The sequence below is a fragment of the Elephantulus edwardii genome, unplaced genomic scaffold, assembly GCF_000299155.1.
Source record: "Elephantulus edwardii isolate Elephantulus edwardi_28Jun2011 unplaced genomic scaffold, EleEdw1.0 scaffold00003, whole genome shotgun sequence".
NCBI classification, from domain to species: Eukaryota; Metazoa; Chordata; class Mammalia; order Macroscelidea; family Macroscelididae; genus Elephantulus; species Elephantulus edwardii.
This window is the reverse complement of record NW_006399753.1, coordinates 7,574,052-7,600,663: the sequence shown is the minus strand read 5'-3', so window position 1 is coordinate 7,600,663 and position 26,612 is coordinate 7,574,052. Positions and strand designations below refer to the sequence as shown.

Sequence of the window (26,612 nt, the reverse complement as noted above, 5' to 3'; positions counted from 1 at the left end):
CATCATTACCATCAACAACACCACCATCACAACCAACATCATTACCAATGCCACCATTTCCACCATAACCACCACCAGCAGCATCACCCATCATCACCACCACTGCCATCAACACATCACCACCACCACCATCACCATAACAACCAACATCACTACCAATGCCATCATTACCACCATCACCACCACCAGCAGCATCACCACCACTGCCATCATCAACACATCAACATCACCACCATCACAACTCTACCTTATCATCATCCCAATCACTGCAACAACCATCATCACCATTCTCACCATTAGCACCATCACCATCTCTACAACAACTAACATCATCACCACCACCATCATGACTACATCACTACCACCACTGGCACCACCTCAATCACTATCTTCCCCATCATCACTACAACCACCACCATCATCACTACCATCATTACATCAATACCACTACCATCACTACCTGTCGTTATCACCAGCACCACCACCATTAATATCTCCACCATAACCACCAACACCACCATCACTATTATTACCGTCACCACCACAACCAACGTATCACCACTAAGATCATACCATATCAACACCACCATCACCTGCACTACCCACATCACTATCACCATCATCACCACCATCACCACCACCATCACCAACACCTCACCACTGCCATCACTATCATCAACACCACCACCACTACAATGACAATATCATTACTGTCATCATCACTTAGAAGCAGGAGTGGCATCCACTTCCTAAATAGCATGCCTTCAGAAACTCTATGAACTTTGATAAATGTTGGTAGTTGTCGAGCGGCTTCGGGTCTTTTGTTCATAGGATCGTTATGAGTCGTGCTCGCCTCAAAGACAATCAACAACAACATCATCACCACCACCATCACCACCATTCATCATCACCACCAAATACATCATCAGTACTACCACTATCACAACACCCATCATCACGGCCACCATGAATACCATTAGCCATCACCTTTACCATTATCAACACGACTACCACCACCGTCACCACCATTCATCATCACCACCACATCCATCATCAGCACGACTGCCATCACCAACACCACCTTTATCACCATACCACCATCAGCAACAGTAACAGTCGCATCAGAGCTACATGTGCAGTGTAATACAGTCCATATTTTAAAGTATGATGACATGTTAATTTCCACCTGGCTCCGCACAGCTCAGGGAGCGCACGGAGGCAGATAACACCAGCTCCATTTCAAAAGAGAGGGATTATCCAGAGTCCTTACAAGGACTTGTGGTGCCTTGTCCCTCTATGTCTACCTTTGAAAGTATTTTTCCCCAATAAATCTTGCTCTTGCTTTCACTAAAGAAGGAAAAACAAAACAAAACAAAACAAAACAGAGAGGGATGGAACTGATCACGTTCCATGAATCAAGCTCATTGTGGGGCTTGACTTCACAGTAGAGCCAGCTCCGCCCCAGCAGTCAATACATTATATGTACGGGATTTTCATGGAATTTCTTCAATGTGAGACTCACAAGCAGTCTTGAAAGGATATATTACAGACTGGGAAATCAAGGTCCGGGGATGAGCCCCAGGTCTTCAAGGATGAGCCAGCATCTACAGGGAGTGCGTGAGTCCCTGCCTAGGATGCCGCCTTCAACGCTTAGTTTGACCCACTGGAGTCATTTTCTCTATCTGGGAGAAGTCACGGCTTTAGTCCATCTGCCTCCTCTTACGAGCTAACTTTCTGGCCACCTCACTTTCCAACTCCCTCACTTTTTGGCTATTTTACATCAAGGTACCACATGGCCACTGTCCTACCAACTACGCAGAGACCCAAGTCCCTATCCTGCAAGGTAATCACACTGACCAGTTAATCAACAGCACCAGGCTGCCCACCCAGCCCACGGCACACGCTCTGAACAGAGGTTCTGGCTTCTCCAAGTACCTTACCACCTGCTTCACTGTCCCTGCCCCTTTCGGGTCACCTGTTCCTGAGTCAGCATGTGCAGACACATGTGTCCCCCACACTGCACCCTGGAATAATGCCCTGGACCCACGGGCCCCCCAACCTCAGGCTCTCAGCATTACCAGCCCCAGGTGCCCTTGTCATCAGTCCTGATGGAGGCAACTAGAAGGGCTTTGAAAGAGTTTACAGTTATCTCCCCAGAGCCTCTGCTATTTGATTTTTATTTCTTTTAATCTCTGACCATCTGAAAGCAATTTATCTCAGTGCTTGTCAGGCCCTCTTATTTCTTGATGCCTTTGAAGATTGTCCGAAGGACACAGTAGGAAAGGGTGCTGGAGGAAGGTGGGCTCCTAGAACTCACTTATTTGTTTGGAAACCTTGGCTCTGTGCTGGAGATGAAAATTCAAACTGGCACAGCAAGCTGAGATCAGGGAGGCTGAGGGGGACCCCCACCGGATGGGAGAGGGACACTCAGGCAGCAATGACCATGAAGTGCCCTGGGCCTGAGGGTTCACTCCCTGCCACGGGACCAGCCTTCAGACCCACACAGTGTCTTTAACAGAGGAGCCAGCCAGAAAGAACCATGGGACCACGGACCCAGCACTCTGGCAGGGTGCACAAAAGAAGGTTCTGGACAAAGGGAGGGAAAAAGTAGAACAAAATTCTAAGTCATAAAAAGACCAGACTTACTGGTCTGATAGAGACTGAAGGAACCCCTGTGTCCCCTAGGCACCTTTCAAGCCTGTCCCTGAGCCCACCTGCCGAGCTCACCCTGCAGCCCAAGGCCACACAGTAACACCACTGAACAGTAACACCGCAGAACAGTAACACGGCCAAACAGTAATACTGCAGAACAGTGGTAACACAGCTGAGCAGTAACACCACAGAACAGTAACACGGCTGAACTGTAGCACCGCAGAACAGGAACATGGTTGAACTGTAGCACCGCAGAACAGGAACATGGTTGAACTGTAGCACCGCAGAACAGTAACACGGCTGAACTGTAGCACCTCGAGAAGTCTGCTCCTCAGACCATCAACCACGTGACACTGTCAGGGCAGCACTTGGTCCAAAACCAGCTCAGAAGGCAGGAAGGGACAGGAGAGGACAAATGAAAACAGGAAGCCCAAGGAAGAAATGGGAAGAGTGCTGTCGGTGCAGTTTTTATTGTTATCACATACACTGCTGAATGGGCCAGGACCATACCCTGACCACAATAAAAGGTCCCAGCTAAAAAATAAAATGAGGATGGGCTGGGGTAGCAACAGCAGCCGTCCAGACTTGGGGTACAGGGCTGAGCACTAAGGGCTCCAATCCTGGAAAAGACTCCCTCCCTCCCGGGGTCTGAGCCTCAGAGGGGGTGCTGGCCCACACGGCACTGGAGAAGTGTCACCTCTGAGCCGTAACTGCTAAGAGATGTCTGCTTTAGCAAGCTGTTCTTTTAGGAACTATCTCAGTGGATCAGACTGATAATAGCAACTAGAAAGGTTAGACAAGAGAAGCTGATGTGGTGGGAGGACTCATCAAAGGGGAGGGAACATGGCTGCAGCACATGAGTGAGAATGACCGGGGAATGTAATCAAGGCCACTGGGCCGGACCCGTGGAGACTGTGAACTGCTAAGTAAAGGCATCTGACTATGTGCATCATAACACATTATATCTAACAGTGAGAAGAGTAGGAATCTCAGAACAATTCATGTGCTTATGAGAGACCTACACATAGACCAGGAAGCGGTTATTCAAACAGAACAAGAGAACCCTGCAGGTTTAAAATCAGAAAAGCTGTGCATCAGGGCTATAGTCTTTCTCCACACCTATTCAATCTATATGCTAAGGAAATTATCAGAAAAACTACACTATAACAATGTGGAACCAGAATTGGACAAGCCTCAACAAACTATGACATAGGTGACAGGACTTTGTTTGCAGAAAATGAAGACGACTTGAAGCGCTTACTATAGAAGATCAAAGACTACAGCCTTCAATATGGATTACGTTTCAACTTCATCAAGAAAACAGCCTTACCACTGGACCAAGAGGCAACATCATGATAGAGAAAAGACTGAAATTGTCAACTATTTGATGTTACAGGATCTACAATCAACACCCAAGGTAGCAGCAAAAAAGAAATCAAAAGACATGTTGTTACTCTGGGGGAGTGTGCTGCCACGGACCTCTCCAAAGTTTTAAAGAGCAAGGATGTCAGTATAAAGACTAAGGTGCATCTGAGTCAAGTCATGATCTTTTCACCTGCTTCCTGTGAATCTGAAAGTCAGTTAATGAATAAGGATAATGTGGAAATTGTTACTTTTTAATTGTGATATTGGTGAAAAGAACTGAGTATCCCATGGACTGTAAAAAGAACAAAATGTCTTGAAATACAACTAGAGTGTCCCCTGTAGGTAATGACAGTGACATTTTGCCTCACTTATTTGGGACATATTTTCAGAAGGAACCAGTCCTTGGAGAGAGCCATCGTGCTGGGAAAAGCAGAAAGTCAGAGAGAGAGAGAGAGGAAACCCTCACCAAGATGAACTGACACGGTGACTGTCACTATGGTCCTGAGCAGCCCAGGGGTCATGAGAACGACGTGCACCAGGTGCAGATCCGCCATTCAGATGGTTGCTAAGGGCTGTCGTAGACTTGAGAGCACTTAACCACACAAGCCTACCTTTAACATGCCCCATGGACCGTCAAAAAGAACACTTATAACTGGGGGTTCTTCAGAGGCAGGGATGGTGAAACGTTGGCTCACAAACTTTGGGCATGTTGTCAGGGAAGGCTAGTCTTGGAAAAAGACATCATGTTGGGCAAAGTGGAGGGTCAGTCAAAGAGAGGAAGGCCTTAAACAGGACAGACTGACACAGTGGTGTAACAGTGGGCTGGACAGGGCCAGGGAGATAAGCTTGGGAGAATATCCCAGGGAGAAGAGAGCCAGAAACAAACTGAGGAGGAAGACCCAGAGGGACACAGCTGGCTACCTGCTCGGGAGAGGATCCCAGTGGAGAGACGGCCAGAGAAGCAAGCTTGAGTGAAGGTCTCAGAGGGAAGAAAGCCAGAGAGAAGCTGGGGAGAGGGTCTCTGAGGGGAGAGAGTCAGAGAGAAGCTGAGGAGAGGGTCCCTGACAGGAGAGAGTCCAAGGTAAACTGAGCAGAGGGTCTGAGGCAGGAGAAAGTGAGAGAAGATTCCAGCCAGGAGGCAGCAAACATCCTGCTCAGATGAGACAGCCAGGGCTTCCTCCCCACTGACTCGGTTCTATCCGCCTGGCAGCCCTTTCACGCGGCATCCTAGAGTAAGAGACTACATTATGCACCAAAATCCGGGTTGCCTGAGGTCTTCAAGGCTCTGGATAAACCCAAACAGCCCGTCTCCCTGCCGTTAGGTGCCATCAGGTCAGCTGACTGAGAGCAGCCTGCATACAGTAACATAAATGCCTCTCCTGCTCCATCCTCACAATCTGCACAGCACTTACGCTCACTGTTGGCGGCAGCTGTGTCAATCCGTCCCATCAGAGTCTTCCTCTTTCTCCCCACTCTCTATCAAACAGGTTGTCCTTCCCCGGGGCCCGGCCCCTCCTGGCAACACGTCCAAAGCAGAGACCAAGTCTCCCCTTTCTTGCTTTTAAAGAGCATCTGGCTGTACTTCTAAAACATAATTGTTCATTCTTGTAGCATTCCGTGAAGCCCACTTAATTGTGTTAAGAGTACATTGTTACAGCTCTTGGAAAGGGGGAAAAACATATCCAATCATCTTGTTGTTATTGTTGCTGTTATGTGCCCAGTTGAGTCACCTGCAACTTCTTGTGACCTTATGTACAACAGCTCTGAACACTGCCCGGTCCTGAGCTGGTCTTACTGACTCTGACACACCTACCCCCATTACCCCAGAAACTGTTAAATCATCTCATCCGGGGTCTTCCTCTCCTGCGCTGTCCCTCCACCCTTCCAAGCATGATGTCCTTCTCCAGGGACTGGTTCTTCCTGGTTACATGTCAAATTATCTTAGTTAAATAATATTTTCTTCCACTTGAAAAATCAAGAACCCAACCCATATAAAATGAGAATACACATTTATTTCAAGAAAGATTATGGAGAGAGTTCCCATTACTTTGTGCTTTCTTGGCAAATTTTTCATTATCTCTAGCAAGCACATTTAACATATTTTTAAAATATAGTTATCTTTCTAGTTATGCACCTTCCAAAGACAGGGGCCAAGTCTCCACTGACTACCTATATTGAAAGATCACCCCACTGCCACTGGTCCTGTCCCCTCTCCAGGAAGGATGAGGAAGGCCTCTGTGTGGTTGTACGAGGCACTCAGGACTTTCCTGAAGGACCTGCATGCTACAGTGCTTAGCTGCTGATCTAAAGGTTAGTGGTTCAAACCCACCAGCCTCTCTCCAGGAGAAAGATGAGGCAATCTGCTTCCCTAGAGAGGACAGCTGGAAACCCTAAGGGGCAGCTGTACTTCCGTCCACAGATGAGCCGGGAGTCAGAGTCCACTCAACCTGGTGTGTTGGTTTTGAACTATGTTGTGTTCCAGGCTCAAATCACCATCAGGTACCAGCCTCCCAAGTTCCAGAATTTGCAAATTTATCATGTGACATGATCACCCATTAAGCAACTGAACGAGTATCACCATGGACATCAACTTGATGCTTAACTAAAAAGAGCAAGCCATTGCCACAGCACCCAGCTGACTCCCAGTGTCCCTGTGGCTGGGCAGAGCTGCCCGGCGTCTCTCAGCTGGAATCTTAACGTGACCACACTGTTATATTTTTCTCTTGTGGAGTGGCTGGTGAGTTTGAGTTGCTGATTTTCTGGGTAGCAGCCCAAGAGCTTAACAACTGCACCAAGGCTCCCTTTAATTACCCATCTTTAGTTAACCCGTCGCTCTTTTGGTGAATGAAAGTGCTTTGTGTGTATTTTCTCACGAAGACCACAGGAGCAGCGAGTGGCCTTCACTGAGTTGGACAGTGAACCCAGCCTTACAAGCCCCAGACACGCATCATCTAACGGAACCTCCTGACCAGATTTGGTGGCGACTACCAGTTATTTGGAAGCAGGAAATGGCATCTACTTCCTAAACAACATGCCTCCGGAACTCTGAACTTTGATAGATGTCGATAGTTGTAGAGAGGCTTCAGGCTTTTTGTTCCTAGGATCGCTAGGAGTTGTGTTCAACTCAAGGCAATCAACAACAACAACTGCAGTTACAGGAGTCCCGTGATGCAGTGGTTAAATTGCTCACCTACCAAACCAAACGTCAGTAGTTCAAAGTCATCAGCTGCTCAATGAGAAGAAAGATCCAGCAGCTTAAATAAAACTGATTGACTGATAGTCTTGGAAATCCTGTAGTGCAGTTCCCCTCTGTCTTATAAGATCACCGTGAGTCAGAACTGGGGAGCTCTGGTGGCTTAGTGAGCGAGCTCTGGTGGCCTAGTGGCAAGGAGCTGTGCTACAATCCCAAAGGCACGCAGTTCGAGGCCACCAGCCGCTCTGTGGGACAAGGATGGGCAATCTCCTCCCGTGTGATTAACTGCCTCTGAAAACCCGCTGGAGGGTCAGCTATGGGTCGGTTCCAACCTGACAGTAAACAACAACAACAGTGGCTTAGTGGTAAAGAGTTGGGATTACCAACCCAAAGGCACGTGGTTCGAATATACCACCCCCTCTGTGGGAGAAAGATGGATAATCTCGATCTAAGCTTCTGAAAACCCACTGGCGGGTCAGCTATGAGTCGGCTGCAAATCAAGGGTGCCTAACAGAATCAATCTGATGATATCGAGGATGCATCAAACAGTCAGAATCAATCTGACAGAATTGAGCCTTATTTCCATCACTCCTGTTGTTAAAAATCCTTTTGAATGGCACTGAACACATTTTGAGTTCTTTTTACTTCATAAACCTTTACTCTAGGGTTTCCATGACTCCAAACAATCTGCATGGAAAGCAAGCACATCCCTACTGCCATTCTTTTGCTGCAATAGAGCCTCACCGTGGAGGAGCGTGGGGGAATGAGGACTGTGGCGATGTGTGGAGGGGTGGCTTCAGAGAGAGTGCCTCTGTCCTGCCGGGCACCTCCCGGCTGGGCTCTGCCTGGGGCAGGGCCGCTCCTGACTCAGGGGACCGACAGAAGGTGGGCAGCCAGGGGAGCGGGCGGGCGGGCTACTTACCAGCTCTGTGTGAACTTTAAGATGTGCCTGCAGCTTATATTTATCTGGAGTCGAGTAGTCACAGCCGTCAGTGGGGCACTTCAGCAAGATGTTACTGTGTTTCTGAATTACATGGCGTTTAAGGCAGTTTTTGGTGATGGAAGAATAATGACACTGGGAGCAATAATACAGATGTTCTCGGGTGTGGGTGCGGACATGCATGTCAAAATGCACTTGGTACCAAAAAAGTTTGCCTAAAAAAATATTTGCACATGAGAACAAGGAAGTCGATTTTATACTGAATTTGATTATTTTTTTAAGTACTATATTTCTGTCCCTCTTGTACTTTTCCTGATTGCCCTCACAGGTCTATCATAGCTGAGTCTGGAAGGGATGTTTCACAGGTGGGGGCTGATTGCCCACATTCAAGATGCTGGGGTTTTGGTTTTGCTTTTGTTTTTTGTCATGAGGGCAGAGCTAGGGAAGGAGAAGCAACTGGGTGCCAAGTGCAATGTCGCACATGCATTAATCACAAAGTCTACACTCTGCAGACTCCTGGGACATGTGGTTTCACCACTCCCCAGGGGACAGCCACCAAAACTGATGACTCTGCAGGGAGCACTCAGCATGGTGACTGATGGGAGCACTCAGGGCTGTGACTCTACATGGAGCACTTAGGGCTGAGACTGCAGGGAGCACGTGGGGCTGTTACTGCAGGGAGCGCTCTAAGACTCCAACAAGCTCTGCTCACCTAGACCACGGCCACTACTTAAAGCTAATGTAAATGTATCACATGCCAGTAAACAGGGTCTTGTTGTTAACGTCCTGCGGCAGTGGGACTAGTCACCGTCTGCACACCCACAGAGCTGCCCTCAAGGAGGCCGTCTGAGAGACCCGGCTCTAACCTGTTCCGTGGATGGGCACCCAACCTGCCTCTGACTCAGGTTGTCTTCGGAAGAGATACGCTGAAAACCACGCCAGTGACCAGGAGTGATGGCGGGAGTGCGGGACACTGGCCCCAGCCAGAGCCCAGCACCTCTGCTTACCACAGTATTCACACTCCAGCTCGCCGTACACCTTCCGGATCCTCTCACACAGGCCCGGGGTCATCTGTTTCTTCTGCAGGCCGTTCAGGATCTTCATGAAGGGGGTGACGTCTCCTGGGGGCTCCGGAGGTTTGCAGGGGTCAGGCTGACGCGTGGCCACGTCCCCACCACCTGCGTCAGGGGGACGCATTTTGGGGGACTGGGCAGGGGTGGACGTGAGCTGCCTGCTGGGGTCCAGGCCGACAGGTGGGAGGGCCATAGCATCCTGCCCTGGGTATGGGGGGCTCTCCACAGCCTGGGCCTCCTGGTGCACACTGGCCTCTTTGACCTTGGGCAGCACTGTCGCCCCTTGGTCCTGAGTCTGCGGTCTTTCAGGCACAGTGGGCTCCTGGGCGGTGGCAGAGGTATCACTTTTCAACGACAAGTCATCAGTAGCCACTGCAGATGAAGGACCTGTGGAGAGCACACCTGCTACCCCGTCGGCTGGGTCTGCAGCAGATTGTTCTGCCGGAGCAGGGCTCTTCCCTGGGGTATCCGGCCCCTTTGGGGTCTCCCGGGGCTGGGCCTCTCCGGTGCAGGCCGCCTCCTTGGGCACGCTGGCCCCCTGTAACACGAGTTCCTCCTCGGCCAGCTGCAGCTGGTCCCCCAGGGCCTCCTGGTGGAGGTCCCCGCCCGGCTCCAGCAGGCAGAAGCTCTGGTTGATGGAGCTGGTGAAGACCGCAGCCTCCTGCGCGGCCCCGTGCGCCTCGCGTGCGTGCGCCTCGCGGATGTGCACGCGCAGGCGCACGGAGCTCACAAACTTCTTGAGGCAGAGCGCGCACACGTACACGAAGGGGTGCTTGCGCACGTGCAGCTCCAGGGCCTGGTACTTGGTGGCGCCGTGGCCGCAGAGCTCGCAGGCGAAGGGCCACTGGTCGCCGTGCACCAGCCTGTGGCGGTCGCGGTCCAGCTCGTTCTTGAACTTGCGCTCGCAGATGTGGCAGTCATAGAGCAGCTGCCGCTTGCCCTCCCGAGTCAGCAGGCGGAGCTTGTCCAGCGCCTCCTTGACCTTGTGGTCCTGTGGGTCGTGCACCTCGCGCATGTGCTTAATGAGGTTCTTGACATCCGAGTACTTCTTCTTGCAGAAGCGGCAGTGCTGCTTGATCTTCTTGTGCACCCGCTCCACGTGCACCTTGAGGTGGCCCTTGCTCAGGCAGGTGAAGGAGCAGCAGTCACAGGCGAACTTCTCGCCCGTGTGCTTGCGCAGGTGCACGTTGAGGTTGGCCTTGATGGCGCTGGCGTAGCTGCAGTGCGCGCACTGGTAGGGCTTCTCCTTGGTGTGGATGCGCAGGTGCGCCTGCAGCGAGTGCTTGAACTTGAACACCTTGTTGCAGTACTCGCACGTGAAGATCTTGAGCTGGGTGGGGCCGAGCCTGCGGAGAGAGGACACCACGGTTACACGGTTACACGGGACCCCTTGGCACCTGCTCAGGTTCAGGCTGAGAGCCGGGCTGCTTGGGGGGGGGGGGGAGCAGACAGCCAACGCCCAACAGTGAACAGAATGCAGTCACGTCCCACTCCCAGCGACCACTCACCGGGTTTCCAAGGCTATCAATCCTAACAGGGGCTGACTGCCACATCTTTTTCCTGTGGATGCCTACCGGGTTCAAACCTCTAGCACAGAAGCCCCACATGTAATAATGCATGGATTCAAGCCACCAGGAGGTTATCTTCTTGAAGAGCATGGGGTCAAATCAACTCAGAGCCGACCCTCCAGTAGGTTTTCACAGGGAGATTAATAGTACGGGAGGAGATTCCCCGCCTTTCTCCCTTAGAGCAACTGGTGGATTTGAACCTTGGGGTTTGCAGCGCAGCTCCTTACACTAAGCCACCAGAGCTCTGTACCAGGCTGCCTCAGACCGTGTACATGGTGAATAATAAAGCATCCATCCTGCCTCCTGGAACCTTTCTCCTTCTACAAGGTGCTGTAATGTTGACCGAAATGGGAACAGCAACACCTAACAGCTGCTGAGATTTTAGAACCTGGAATCATTCACCTTTCAGCTGGCAGCCCACTGCTTACCTGTTTGCACCAGGACTTACCACACTGCTGCTGGTTCAAACCCACCCAGGAGCACCTCAGAAGAAAGGCCTGGCCATCTGTGTCCAAATGGCCACCAGCCTCAACCTGACTCTGCACATTGGGAGACTGAGGGCCACCAGCTGCTGTTCTGTGTGCTTTACTTTAAAGGTCTGGACTGTCATCATCACGTCTACATCATCGGCCACTGGCACCTCCCCGAGGTGACCACGTGGAGTAAGCTCCCGGCACAGCGTTCCCACTGCTGTCAAAGCTTGGTTCCAAAACCAGCAGATGACCGTGGATCTGTGCGCTGAATCCCTTGGTTTGCTCTTCCATGTCTGGACCGGGAATTGAGCTGAATGGAAGATGGAGGAAAGAACGGCCATGGGCACCCCCATTCTTCTGTTTCAGTCATGCTTGAAAACAACGCTGGTCTGGCCGAGTTAGAGTATGTGGCTAGAAGGAAAGGCGAGAAGATAGAAACGAGGTGCACACGTAGTTTTTATTAGAAGAGATACGTCCCAGGGACCAGACAGGCCATCGCTAGGGGAGAAGATCCCTAGGCAGGGAGGTAAGAAGAAGGTCCTTGGCCTGGGCCAGGCCAGCTGAATAGAGTGTGCGGTCCCAGTCCCTCACTCCTGTGTCACTCACGCACCTGGAACACCATGCATGTCAGGATTACAGTTCCTTGCTTCTGACTAGGGAGAACCTGGTCACTCCATTTGATCCTTGCCTCTCACTGGCTAACATGAGTTGTGCCTCTTTTTGCCAGACTTACCTAACCTTGATCCTAACGACATCCATAAAGCACGACCGTGGGCAGAGAAAACAGCTCCTTTCTTAGGTCAGAATATCATGCCAGGGGCCGGGAGACAGCCAAGGAGTCCAGTGGGGCCCCCAGTGGAACTGAGCCCTTTGGTCAGAGGGTCAGGTCTCCAAACAGCAAGCGTGTCTGGCCTGTGGTTAGGTGTGATGGGCAGGTGTGATCATATGGTGTGACTAAGCCGTGCCTCCTGCAAGCAGAAGGTCTATAATCACGAAACAACCCTTATAACTATGCTTGATCAACACAGCTGGCCTTGTCTCAAATGAAAACTATTTAAATGGATGGCATTCCACAAACACCAGAGGGCAAATTCACAGGATGTAATTAAAATATTCAAACTCCGAAGTCACTACTTAGCCTGCCTGCTAAACCCAAGGCTAACTGAAGGGAGTGTGATTGAACCCTTCTCCAAAGACCGAGATACCCAGCAGGAGTTATCCGTAATGACGGAGACCACCAAAGACGGGCCTGCAGTCATAACATTAATTAAATAAACAAATCACAGTCTTTCCTCCCTCAATGCCATGTGACCGCTCGGTCTTACACTCTGATTGTTCATTCCAGCAGAGAGACACGTGGGCGGCCCTCGGCAGCCACCTCTCTCTGGACAGTGAGTCTGATGGAGATGCTCTGAGCTCACGTGTGACCTGCGGCCTCAGCTACTGTGACTGACGCCACACACCTGCAATGCCCTAAATTACCTGATCAAGACAGCCCACGTCCAATGAAGGGAGGTCTCTCAGCCCTGCCTTTCCATTAGACCCCGTCATTCCACACTAGAACCCAACACGCCACTGCCGTAGTATCCTGACCCACAGCGAGCCTACAGGACAGTGAAATGGCCCCACAGGTTCCCTCGACTGTCCTCACAGAAGGGACAGCCTCAGCTTTCACCCGAGGAGCTATGTGTTCACACCATCGGCCTAACACACGGCATCATCAGAGCCCCTATCCGGTCACTACATTCCTGGGGGCCTAACAGGGAAAGACGGTGGCACTGTGACAAAGGGTGGTGACGCTAACCCACCCACTGCTCCCGGGGAAATGGTGCTGCCGTAGGCTTTACTTCCTTAAAGATGCCAAGGGCCACAGCTGTTGAGTTGGCTCTGACTCGCCACGACACTCCGTCGAGTTTCTGAGACTGGAAATCTTTATTTGACAAGACTGGCATCTTTCTCCCAAGGAGCCACTGCTGGTTTTGAACCACCAAACTCGGGACTAGCAGCCTAACCCCTAATATGTGGCATAAAGATGACAACCCTAGCAGCCCTGAGGGGCTGCTCTACTCTGTCCACGGAGTCGCTGCGAGACAGAACTGGCTCAGTGGCCGTGTAGGGTGGGGGTTCCAATCCAGGGAAGGTGCTCCTGCCCGCAGTGGGAACCAGAGGCTGCTTAGACGGCCCTGCTAGGAAGCAGAGTCCCCACGTGTTTTGTAGTTTTTCCACTCGTTCCTTCATTCATAAAGAATTCTCAACACTGATGACACACTCAAGTTCACATGCCAGCACAGGCCCATCCACGGGCGCCTATGGACGCTCCGAGCTGCCCACATCGGCCCCCAGCTCATAAAGCCCCGTGGCCAGCACGGCGGGACCCTTGTGATATACAGCACTTCAGTGGCTGGTTTTTGGAAGTAGATTGCCAGGCTTTTCTTCCTAGTCTTCCTTAGCCTGGAAGCTCTGCTGAAACCCAGTCAACATGCGAGTGTCCACTGATGGGTGGTGGCCACACATGAGATGTACTATCCAGGAATCGAACCAGGGTCTCCCACATGGAAGGTGTTACAGTGATTATGTTCCCCAAAGCAATGGGTTGTAACCCCAGACCCTCTACCTATGGATATAAGTCACTCTGGGGACGAATGTCTTTAATATGTTCCTAACACTGCATCAAGGGAGCTCTGGTGGCCTAGTGGCAAGAAGCTGAGCTGCAAACCCAAAGGCCCGTGGTTCACAGCTACCAGCTGCTCCACAGGAGAAGGACAGGCAGTCTCTTCCTGTGCGATTAACTGCCTCTGAAAACCTGCTGCAGGGTCAGCTGTGGGGCGGTTCTGACTCCTCGGTACACAGCAACAATGCTAGAGTGTAGGGTGTGTCTTACATCAATCTTGGTTCATTAATTTGGTGCTTCCTGTGCATGTAAAAGGCATGTATTTTTTAGTCTATTAAATGTTTCTGTTGTTGGGTGCCATCAAGTTGAACACACCTCATAGCAACCCTAAAAACAACAGATCTGAACCCTGTCCTATCCTGTGCCATTCATACGATCTGTGACACACCCGAGCCCCCTGCTGCAGTCACTGTGTCAAGGAGCCTGGTTAAGAGTCTTCCTCTCTTTCGCTGTCCCTCAACTTTCCCATTCATGATACCCCTCTTCAATGAATAGCTTCTCCTAGCAACATGCTCAAAGGACATGAGATGAAATTTCATCATCTTCGCCTCCAACGAGCATTCTGTCTGCACCTACTCCAAGACATATCTGTTTGTGCTTTTGGCTGTCCATGGAATATTCAGTACTTTTCTCTAACAGAGTTCAAAGGCATCAGTTCTTCTGTCATTCCTATTCATTGTCTAGCTCTCTTAGAGGCATAGCAAGTAACTGAGAAGACCAAGGCCTGAATCAGGAGTACCTTAGTCCTCAATCTAGCATCATTGCTCATCAATAGTTTGGAGAGATCACTGGCTGCAATCCGTCTCCTGATTTCCTCACTGCTGGTACCAAGTGTACTGATTTTGGATCCAAGTAAGATGAAGTTTTTGATGGTTTCAATGTTTCCTCCATCTATCATTTATTGCCTATCTGTCCAGTGGTGAGAATTTTTATTTTTCTGATGTTGAAAAGTAATCCATATTTGATCTTCTGCAGCAAGTGTTTCAAGTCCTCCTCAGTTTCAGCAAGAAAGGTTGTGTCATCTGCATAATGAAGGTTATTGATGAGTCTTCCTTTCTGCAATCCTGATTCCACATTCTCCTTCATGGAGACCAGCTTGTCAAATAATTTGCTCCGTATACAGATTGAATAAATATGGGGAAAGGATACAAGTGTGACACACAGCTTGCTTAATTTTAAACCCTATAGCGTTCCTTTGCTCTGTGCGCACCATAGCCTCTTGGTCTAGGTACAGGTTCTGCGACTCCCATTCTTCTTAATGTTAGCTATATTTGTTATGATACACACAGTCAAATGCCTTTAAACATTACGTGTACTATACCATTATGAAAAAAACGGAGTTAGTGTGGAAATTACCAGAACATGACACAGAGGAACAAGGTGAGTACATGCTGCTGGAGAAATGGCACCCACGCCACACACTTGCTTGATGCAGAGTTGCTGCAAACCTTCAACTTGTAAAACACAGTACCTGTGATGTGTGATAACGTAACATGCGATAAAGATAGGTGTGCCTGTATAAAGCAAAGATCAAACAAGCAAGCACAAATAGGGAGTCGAGGAACCCAGGAACAGAACTGGAAAAGACACAAGGAAGTTCCCCCCAGCAGAGAGAGGACCTTCCTTCCCCTAGAGCTCTTCAAGGTCATGTGTCGATCCGGAGCCAACTCCAGCTGACCCTCAACTGGGTTTTGGAGACTAGGGAAGATAGAAGGAGAATTGATGCCTTTGAGCTGTGGTGCTGGAGAAGAGTATTGAGTGTACCATGGACTGCTAAGAAAACAAACAGGTTCATCCTGGAGAGGGTTAAACGGGGCTGCTCCTTGGAAGCTAGGATTCTTAGGCTTCATCTGACGTACTTGGGCATGTTGTAGGCAGGGACTGGTCCTTGGAGAGGGACGTCATGCTTGGGAGGGTAGAGGGACAGCACAGGAGGGGAAGGCCCTCTATGAGGTGGACTGATTCAGTGACTGGGGTAATCGGGATGGGTGTATCGGAGACACTGCGATTGGCACTGGACAGAGCAGAGTTTAGGGCTATTGTACACAGGGTCACTATGAGTCGCAAATGACTCGATGGCACATAACAACAACAATCGCACAGGAAGAGACTGTTCCTCCTGCTCCCAATGCCCTGCAGCTGGTGCCGAGGATTCAGAATCTGAGCTGCCCACCACGAGAAAGCAAACTCCCCTCATTAGTCACGTGTGTGTGACTCACAGGACCAGGGAAAGAAGGAGTCCTAGGCGCAGTGCTGAAGGTGCTCGCCTGCTGGCCAAAGGCTCAGAGGTTCAAACCTGGCAGCTGCTCTGGCAGAGAAAGAGGCAGTATCTTCCTTCAAGATTTACAGCCCTGAAAACTGTACGTGCACTTCTGCTCTGTCCGATAGGGTTGCTATGAGTCAGTGCAGACTGGACAGCAATGGGCAGGAATTCAATCACTGAGTCACCACAGTCTGAGGGCCACCAGCCTAGCACCCAAAAACGAGTAGAGAGGCTCCCAGAGACACCGGCTGTGAGAAAGTACACACAGCTCTCAGGGCCAAGGGTGGAACAGGTGGGTTTGGTCTGGGCCAGGGTGGCCAGCCTAGGGCTCTGTCCACACTTCAGCCTGAGGTAGAGGAAGGAAGAGGAGTTGTCCAAGCAAGCAGGGATTGAGACATTCCACCATGAGGGGAGGAAGTGAGGAAATGCCCAATGGTGGAGCTCAGAGATCATTAGAATGTGACTGGAGATAAGAGGCTGGAGAAGCAACGGAGCCAGGTGTGCACACCTGTTAGGCCCAGTTCTCCTGAGAACAAGAGGAGGCCTTAACCATCTCGTGATCTGTGGGACACAAAGTCCACACCTAGATTTTCCCCTGCTGGGATTAGTGGGAACCTCTCATCCCACTTACAGAGCATACTGCCATCTGGTGGAAGGCTGCATAATTGCAGGAATATAGAGACAGCCTTGTCCCACCAACTGCACCACCAGAGGCTTGTCAGGACATACGTGCATCACCAATTGCATCCAAATCCAACATGACCTTACAATACATTCTTTTTATTTCATTGACAACGTCTTCTATTACTAAAAACATGTGATTTCAACAAAAACAGCAACAAAGCAGAAAATAATTTGGTCCTGAAAGGGTATGGCAGCCAGCAGAAGAGCATTTTAATAGGAACACATTGGCTGCAACGTGGAGGGCAGGACAGACTGCAGGGCATTTCTACAGCAGCCAAGCAAGTCTGTGTGTGTGACTGGGCTAAGAACCAGGGGAAACGAGTATACTGCAATGAAATTTATAAAAGCTACATACAAAACTGCATATAAAATATAAGCTCACTTTCATAAAACAGGTACACTGAAAAAGGCTGAGAGAAAATACATCAAAAATGTTAATGGTGATTATCTGGAGAGTATGGTACATTATGTTTCTCCTTAGAGTTTCCTGATTTCCCCAAATTTCCTTTGTGAGTATGTACTATGTTTGTTAAAAGAAAAAATATTAATGTAACCTGAAAGTTTCTTCTAAAATATGCAAAGCAAAATCCTCATGCAAAAAATATGTCTCTTTCATAACTCATTTATAATTTATACATAAAATATTCATGGAATGCTTGACAAGAGGAAGGTAGCCTGGGTCTGTTGATTAAATATTGAGCGTATTTACCTGTAACTAGATTAGCATTTAGTTGCGTCCCTTCCCAAGAGACCGTGAACCACTGTGAAGATAATCAGGCAGGGCCCCCTCGTACCCACCTGAGCAGAGATGGTGTGATGCAGAGACGTCACTCTAAGTGCCGATCTGCCCCAAAAGTGAGTTGACAACTTCCCTCAAAATTCATTTGTTCACATTTACAGGAATTGAGAACAGTGGCTGCTAATGAATGAAGCATCCCCCAAGTGATGTTAGAATATCATTTAACGGGAATCCACATGCCAGAGACTCTCCACTACCTCCAGGTGCTATTATGTAATGTAATGGCCACCGACAGAGAAGCTGAGAGACAAGATGCCTGAGATCAAGTTAGAAAAGCATCCAGGCATCCTCAGGACAGGCGTCTCTGTCTCAGCACCAGCCTCTAGCATAAAACAGGTGCTCAATTTGTTGAGGGAACCCAAGTGTAAGAGCCAAAATACGCTCCCACAGAAAACACCTCACTTACTCCTTCCAGAAACAGCAGGAAACCATTTGATTGGTATTTGTTTTGAAACATGGTATCAGACCTCAGGTGGGCAGGTTTGCTAACCTACTCCAGCAGGTATGTATCCCAGCTAAAGAGTGAGAATCTTGGGAGGCTGTGGAGAAACAGACCCCTCATTTACTACCGATGAGAAAATCAGCCTGTACAATGTCTTTTGAGGTCAGTTATTAACTTGATTACAACTGGAGCACACATACCCTATAGTACAGAAGTCTTACACTCAAACAATTTCTCTCACAAAAAGCCTTGAAGAAGTATGTAAAGACGTGTGTGCCCATATGGAATCACTTACCCAGTGAAAACTGGTGACACAAACTACAGTACTACCACCATGAAAGGCAGCTCTGGTGGCCTCGTGGAAAGAGGCTGTGCTGCAATTCCACAGGCACACAGTTTGAATACACCAGCCGCTCCGCAGGGGAAGGATGGGCAATCTCCTCCCATGCGATTAACTGCCTCTGAAAATCCACCGGAGGGTCTGCGATGGGTCGGTTCCGACTCGACAGTACATAACAACAAACAGTGCCATACAAAAGCAAGCACAAGTGTTCAAGTAGCTACTGGGAATGAAATATTGTCAAAGTATACCAAGCTGTCAGGAGGGAAAAGAAATCAATCTGTGAATAACAGGTTTAGTTCTTCATTTTGGAAAAAAAAGAATAAAATTGAGGTAGTACATATCAGTATATCACAATATATACAGATATGGGAGCATATGTACAAAATTATCAATAGAGGTTACCTCTAGAAGGAAGAATTATAGGGCACTTGAACTCTGCATAATACAAGATACCAGAACTTTCGACAGCATGCTGGTGTTTCTTTGGAATGTAAGAGTGCAAATAAAGAATTATTTTCACTATATCATGGAAAATCTGGAAGAAATAAATGTTTGGTACAGCTAGGAACAGCAAATTCATGATGGAAAGCACTGTTGACTTGTTTTGTTCACATTTTCTATGAGGTTAAACATAGTCTGTCTTTAAGTAAAACATGCCAGCTTCAGGAAACCATGAGATGCTCAGTTCTGAAAGAAGGTGGATCCGCCACACATTTCACAAAACAGCTGAGGCTCAGCCAACACCCATGGCTGAGACGGAGGGGTTACTGTCACCTCCAATGCAGACCTCCACATCCCCTCCTAACAACCTGTACCAGGGCTGGCAAACCACAAGGATCGGTGGAGGTCAGTGGAGTTCTGCTTTTAGCCTCTTACAGAACCAACCCTTTATTTACCTGCTCGACTTCATCGGCTGCTCGTAGGGCGTCTGCTGGATGGCGTACTCCTGGTACCCTCTGCGATGCGCCAGGTCAGCCACGGTACTCTCGGGCTGGGCTGCTTCTGCTTCTGGGGGCCCCGCTTCCACCGGAACTATCTTGGTGGCACCTAACATCACAACGTTGCTGCTAGTTAGTTAAAGGGCCCCATCCAAGGGGGCACTCCTGGGCTCTACGGCTTGACTGCAACACTCTGCAAAGTACTGGTTTCCCTTCAGTCCACACGTGGACATCGTGCAGGGTGCATGCATGTGCGTGTATGTGCGTGTGTGCACATGCATGTGTGAGACAGTGGATTTGTCTGCAAAGATAACTTCTTGGCCTATATTTTCATTTTAAGTAATTTGAGATAGATAGATAGATAGATAGATAGATAGATAGATAGATAGATAGATAGATAGAAACAAACACAGAGATAAACATATATAGATAGGTAGATATACAGATATACACACATGATCACATGCACACAGAGACACACGTATTGTTTCAGTTATTAGGTGCCATCCAGTGGACTACAACTTACAATAACACATATCCGCGTATGTATTTACAAATAACACACACACATACACACACAGCATCCACTATGCTGGGAAGGACGGAGGGTCAGAGAAAGAGAGGGAGACTCTCAACAAGATGGACTGACACCGTGACTGTAGCAATGGGTTCAAGGCCTCAGAGACGGTGAGGTTGGTGCAGCACTGGGTCAAGTTCAGATACGCTGTTCACTGCTCACGAGGAGTCACAGCTGAGCTGATGGCACTTACCAACAGCACCACCACACACAGAGCCAGAGAGAGAGGTCCTGCTGGTACGGTGGTTGAAGAATTCAATCACAAACCACAAGGTCAAGCCCAGCAGCCACGCGGTGGAAGAGAACATGTGGCCGGCCACATCAGGGTTACAGCGGCGGAAATGGCATGGGGCAGATGGACTGTCCCACAGGGCCTCAAGGGGTCAGAACCAACCCAAGACAGCTGACTGGGTTGTGTGGGGTTATTTAAAAAAATGTTGTGTTTATACGTGCACACATACATGCATTTATACACACAAACATCTGTGTATGTTAAGGTGCTTGTAGTACTTTACATAGAACCACACATGGTAACTCTAAATACTTCATACACGAGAGGACAGTAAACTATGAACTGGATTTCATGCATCATGAGACCCCCACCCCAAATACGCCACCTTAACACCCCTGACTTGCACTCCATAAAAGGAGGGTCTGAAGCCTGTATCAGGAGTCACTTTTCTGTATTTCTCTGATTCAAGATGTCAGAGGCCTTTCACAGGGGGGCATTTCACGTGTGTGTGCGCGCGCACCTGTGTATCAGCCGCTGCATTCGTTAAAAGGCTCCGCTCCAGCCCTTGTTTCTGTGGTAACGAGCAAAGGGAATGATACTTTTCACTCTTACTTACAGATATTTCAGAACACTAACATCGATTTTTAAGAAAACCATGTGAGAACTTCCTAGGGAGACTAAGGTGAAGCAGCAAATCTCTCCTGCTATTTTCATCTCCAGAGTAACACTGCTCTAACCCCAGGTGTGGACTGGTCAGGGCCATTCCATGGAAGAGAAGGAAACAAAGCAGACTGGGGTAGACAAGATGCCCATAAGCTTTTTTTGGGGGGCTTTTTACCCCTCTAGTTCTATAGCATCTGGTTTATTCTCCACTGATCCCCTACTGTGTTCTGAAATAAGAAAGGAACATGTCCAGACCGTATTTAAAGAATGAGCTGTTAGTACCCTTTAAAATAGATGCCAACAATGTCTATTTTCTTAAAATTCTGACCCTGCATGTCTACGCAGAATGATAGCTAATGTGGAAGCAAATGAATTGCTAGGTAAAGAGTCATTTATCCAATCATATGCTAAACACTACTGATTTTTATTTGGACAAATTTCTAAAATGCTGTGAATTCAGAAACAGTCTTGTTTAAAAAATAAAAACAAGAAAACTCTTAAAAATTGTAAATGTGATGTTTCACATTTCATTTGACAGCTATCACAGAACAGGAAGCCTGGTGGCCTCGTCCACAGGGGGCTGCACTGCTAACCTGCAGGCCAAACCTCGCTGGTGGTTCAAACCGAAGAGAGGCTCACCGGGAGAAAGCCAGGCAATCTCCCATGGTGTGACTTACGGCCTCAGAGACCCAGGGAGGGTCAGTTACAAGTGAGTTCAGACTGGACACCAATGACTAAACCATGACTACTTACAAAGCAAGGAGCTTTTTTCATTGCATGAATGTAGAGATGGGGGACAGGCATTTTGTTATCATAAACTGCTTTTCTGTCTTAAGTGTCCTGTTTCAGATTAAACTACATTACTACCAAATATGTGCTGGAAACCTAAATGCTACACCAGTGACTATAATCAAATTGGATGTAATTACTTTCCATAATGTAATCAATGACTCAGCTGTGGTCCTATCAGTGTAGGAGGTATCTGAAATCTAATCTCTTCTGAGTCACAGAGAAAAGAGGGGCTAGCGGTCGCATGTACACACACACACACACACGGAGAGGAGACACCATTTGACTATGAGAAGAACAGAGGATTTGCAAGCCCAGGAATTCCAGAAGTACCCAGCTACAAGAAGCTGAAAGAGATCCAGACAGAGTCCCCTCCAATCTCCACGCCTACTCTGCAAGTCCCGACGTCCAGACTCCTGCCCTGTGAGAAATTAAATGTCTGTTGTTTAAAGCCCTCACTTAAGGTGTTTCTGCTCCCACAGCCCCAGGAAAATAAGGCAGGCCCATCTCAGGTGAGACCTGTTTAAAGAAGAGAGCAGAGTATGCCCACCAGAGACTTGATGAGAACAGCGATGGGACGCGAATCCCCTGCACCATTAATATTGTGTGCAGTCGACAGGAAACAACAGAGAAGTCAGGTGGAGGGAAAACAAAGCCCCAGACATCAGAATTGCTGCCGGCGCCCCTGTGTATGGTGATGGGCACTGCAGATGGCATTGCTGGGAGCAGGGAGGGGCTGGAAGAGGGTGTGTGGGGCTCTGGCCACTGCCAGAGGAAAGGATGTGGTTATGGGGGGAATGAGACTCTAATGGAGCCCCCACTATCTCCCCTCTGTTGACAGCTTTAGATCCATCCTCCCATGCAGTCAACAGCCCACTGTCACCCAACCTGGTGGGCCATTCAGTGGACAGTCCCACTCAGTGAGCCTCACTCAGTGAGCCCCGCGCAGGGTCAAGCCCAGGGGACTGCTTCTCTTGATCGTGTCAGGCAATCCCGGCCCTGGCCATGGTCCCATGCCAGCCGTGGCCCCCTTCCAGCCATGGTCCCTCCTGGCCACAGCCCCTTCCCAGCCGCCGTCCTCTCTGAGCTGTGGTCCCCTTGCCCATGTGGTCCCCTCTTCACTAGGGTTCTGGCCGTGGTCCCCTCCCAGCGTGGTCCCTTCCCCCTTGTGGCCCCCTCCCCCAGGGTCCCCTTCTGGCCATGGTCCCCTCCTAGCTGCGGTCACCTGGAATGGCTTCATGTGCAGTGAGAACCACGCTGATGATGGGCTTCTTGGCCCCTGAGGGCTGCCCGGCCTCCTTCCCCGATGAGGTTTTCAGCGCCTTCTCGGCCTTCTGTGTCCGGGGTCTTTTGGAGGCCTTGTCTCGGTCATCTTCCTTATACTTCTTCTCTGGGTCACCATCAGAGTCGTTACCTGAGATGTAAATATCAGAGACATGTAAAACACCCTTTCATAGCAATGACCGCATCAAGGCACCAACATAATCCTATAGAGACCAGCAAGGAAATAAACAGGCATATAAAAATGCATATATAACTAAACACGCATACAGACACTCACATACACAGAGGAGCAGTGCTGGGGACACCGGCTAAGCCCCTGGAAACAAACTAGTGTGTATGAGCGATGAGTGGAGCTGGGAGGAGCAGGTCCAAGGCCGCAGGTATGGGACAAGGAGCCCCAGTGGTGCAGACAGCTAAGCACTTGACTATTCCCTGCAGTGGGGGAGCCCCTGGGGAACCCCAGTCCTCTGCAACACAAGGGTTGGTACGAGTCAGAGCTGACTCGGCAGTGACCAGGCTGGTTCTCAGCTTCCAGGAGGAAGTGGTAGATAAAGTGGCAGTGTCCCATCTAAAGACCAGGCAGCAAAGACAAGCTGAGCAGACCACACAGCTGTGAGATCAGGAGGGAGGAAGAAGACTGGAGGAAGTGCTGGGGCCCTGTGGGTCCTGGATGCCCGTGAGAAGTCTGGGCGCTCGTGGGCCCAGTCTACTCACTGGATGAGTGCTTGCAGCTGAACGTGTGGGCTGAGTGCATTCAGCCTAGCACACCCCAAAAGCATAAGGGCTTTTGAACTTTTGGTCATTCAAAGAAAAACTGGGTTCCAGGTTTGTCCATAAAACCTTTTGATTTTGAAGGCTAAAAGGAATTTAATACTTGTTCAACCCACACAGTGTTGTTACAGTGTTGCTGTTCTGTGCTGCCGCTTCAACATCAACCCACAGCCCCCTCTCCAGCAGGTACTCTGAGTCAGTGCATCTCACAGGAGAGGACTGCCCATCCTTCTCCTGAAGAGCTGTTGGTAGATTTGAACCACGTGCCTTTGGGATTGCAGCACAGCGCCTTCCCACTAGGCCACCAGAGCTCCCTCCATAGGACCCAGGCAAACACAGGTGAGCTCCATGCGACTGCAGCATCCTGTCTTCACCTCTCAAGGCAGTGGTGAAGCTCAGGAGAGCTGCAAGCACCAAGACTCAGGGCTAGGTTTCTGCCTGAAGCTGTGCCTCATATTTGTGCAAGGGCTGTAGAAAAGGAACTGAATGGGTTCAAAGTCGGTGAAACACGAAAGAATAAATAAGTCAGGCACAGGCAGAACAATAGCTAACTTCACATGGCTGAACTTGGCATTAGCCTGAGGGCTAAGAAGAGCTCAATATCAAAGAGGAGGACAGAGACACAATCTCTGAAATGCATGGTGTTCAGGATGCTGCAGTGAAAGGGATAGAAAGTAAAGGGATAAGAAGTTTTTCTTCCTTAAAGTCACAGCCAGAGAACTCAAGGTTCATTTTTTCAGAGCTGGTCCCCAAGTGTCCAGGGAACCAACCCACATAGTCCTTCCTGGATGGATAAGTTAGTAGTAAGAATAGGGTTAGGATGGATGGACGGACAGATAGATGGATGGACAGATGGACGGACAGATGAGTGGAATAGGGGTAAGGTTAGGGTTAGGTAGGGGTGGACGAAAGGATTAATGGGTGGGTGAGTTAGAGTTACCGTTAGGGTGGATGGATAGATGTGTGGAAGGATGGATGGATGGATGGATGGATGGATGGATGGACAAACATGAATGGGCAGATGGCTGAGTGATGGGAAAGATGAATGGATGGGTGGGTGGGTCGGTGGACGGATGGATGGATGGATGGATGGATGAAGGATGGGTGGATAGGTAGATGGGGTAGGTGGGTGGATATATAGGTGGGTGGGTGGATGGGTGAGTGGACAGGGTGGACAGGTGGGTACATGGAGATGCCTGATATGCAAGCAAGGAAGCAGATGACAGGAGTTTGGGAAAGTGCTGAATTGTGGTTCATTGGGGGGGTGGACTGGAAACCAGACAGTAATAATACAGATATTGGAGCAGTGGTTACTGTTTTAAGGAGAATATTTGTACTGTTTATTTTACTTTTTTAAATGAAATTTTATAAATCACATTGGTTTTCACATAGGTTACCATTAATCAATTAAGATTCTCATTAATCAACATAAGGCTTTCAAAATGACGCTTTAACTGGATAAGAGTTAACCATGGGATGCATTCCAGCATGTGGATGATATGACACATTATGTATGTTTATGTTTAAAACCAAAGCAAACCTTAAAATATGAATTCATCAGAAGTTTAGCCCTGGTTAACAGTGTAAATCAACAAACAAGTCAACACAGGGCGAGTGCTGGCCGCACTGGCAGGAGCCGGCTACAGCAGCCCCAGCTCAGCCTCTCCTGTGCACTGCACCCCCCCGGATGGGCCATTATCTGTTCTCTGCTCTGGGCTGCCTGAGTGCCCACCATGCTGAGGGGCCAGGTGCATGAGGACGGTGGACAGGTAGAGGTGAGGGCTCAGAAACCGAGTCGGATTACAAGGCAGCAGTGAAGAGCAGCTTAACAGAGTCTGAGAGAGTGAGGGAGACGAGGCCCTCGAGGTGAAGGCATGCAGAATCTGACGGGAGGAGGGGCGCCGTGGCTGCACAGTGGGCTCACGCAGAGCAGGCAGCCTGAGAATGACGCAGGACTGGACAGGGTTTCGTTCTGTTATCACACGATCGCCTGAGTCAGAGCAGCAACAATGGCCCCTAACCACCGCCTCAGAAGACAAAGGAGATACGGTTTGCTGCTTGAGGACATGGATCCAGAGCCAAGGGGCAGAAAGCTCAGAGAAGCAGCACCGCAGTGCGGGCGGGCCAGCTCGGGAGAGGGGCGGCAGGAGATGGGACTCTCACATGCACCGATGGTGCTATGCAAGTGTCTCTTGGCCCCATGGGACGTCACAGGAGAAAGCTGCACCATGGCAACTCTAAAATCTCTGCTCCAGAACTCAGGGGTCAGAGAGCAAGGAGGTGGGGGTGAGAAATAGGAGAGGCAGCCGTGGGAACTAGGCCTGCAGGGACTCCGTTTCCCCTCCTCCTCCACACTCTGTGTGGACCCCTGCACGGGCATGCTTGTAGAGCAGTCGGCAGGGGGCACGCCGCACCGTCCAGTTCTTCTGGTCGCGGTTGTGGAGGATAAAGTTCGTGTGGTCATGCTGGTGGCTGCCTTTCAGAGGGCCCTGAGCTCATGACCGGTTCACACACTTCATGGCCTTTCAACACAGTTCACTCCCAGCCACGGAGTCACTTCTGACCCACAGCAGCCCCCTGTCAGGTCCCTGAGGCTGTCGATGGCATGGGGAGACCACCCAGCTTGTTCCCGGGTAGCTGCTGGTGGACTTGAACCCCAGATGTGCAGCCTGCGTGTCAGCAGCACGGGACTCGCTGGACTCTGCCACCAGAGGTGCCTGAAAAGAGACTCTGCTTTCTCTGAGTGACTGACTTCTGAAATATTTCCTCTTCCTCCCAGGCTAGTGACTGTCACTCCTCATTTCCTTTCCTTTTTTAAAACTCCAAAGTGACATAAAGGTTGCCTTGCTACACCTGGCTACTGTGAGCACATGATGAGCAAGCTGTGAGCAC

General features: G+C 49.6%; 1 protein-coding gene across 1 annotated transcript in view; it reads right to left on the bottom strand.

Moving 5' to 3' along the window:
• ZFAT (zinc finger and AT hook domain containing) overlaps window positions 1–26,612 on the bottom strand; it is a 137,264-nt gene that overhangs the window by 75,641 nt on the left and 35,011 nt on the right. Inside the window, exons 4-7 of the mRNA XM_006879270.1 lie at window positions 22,891–23,079; window positions 19,363–19,513; window positions 9,158–10,569; window positions 8,133–8,365 (exon numbers count right to left, since the gene is read on the bottom strand). Coding sequence (XP_006879332.1) covers window positions 8,133–8,365; window positions 9,158–10,569; window positions 19,363–19,513; window positions 22,891–23,079 — 1,985 coding nt within the window. The remainder of the gene's footprint in view (window positions 1–8,132; window positions 8,366–9,157; window positions 10,570–19,362; window positions 19,514–22,890; window positions 23,080–26,612) is intronic.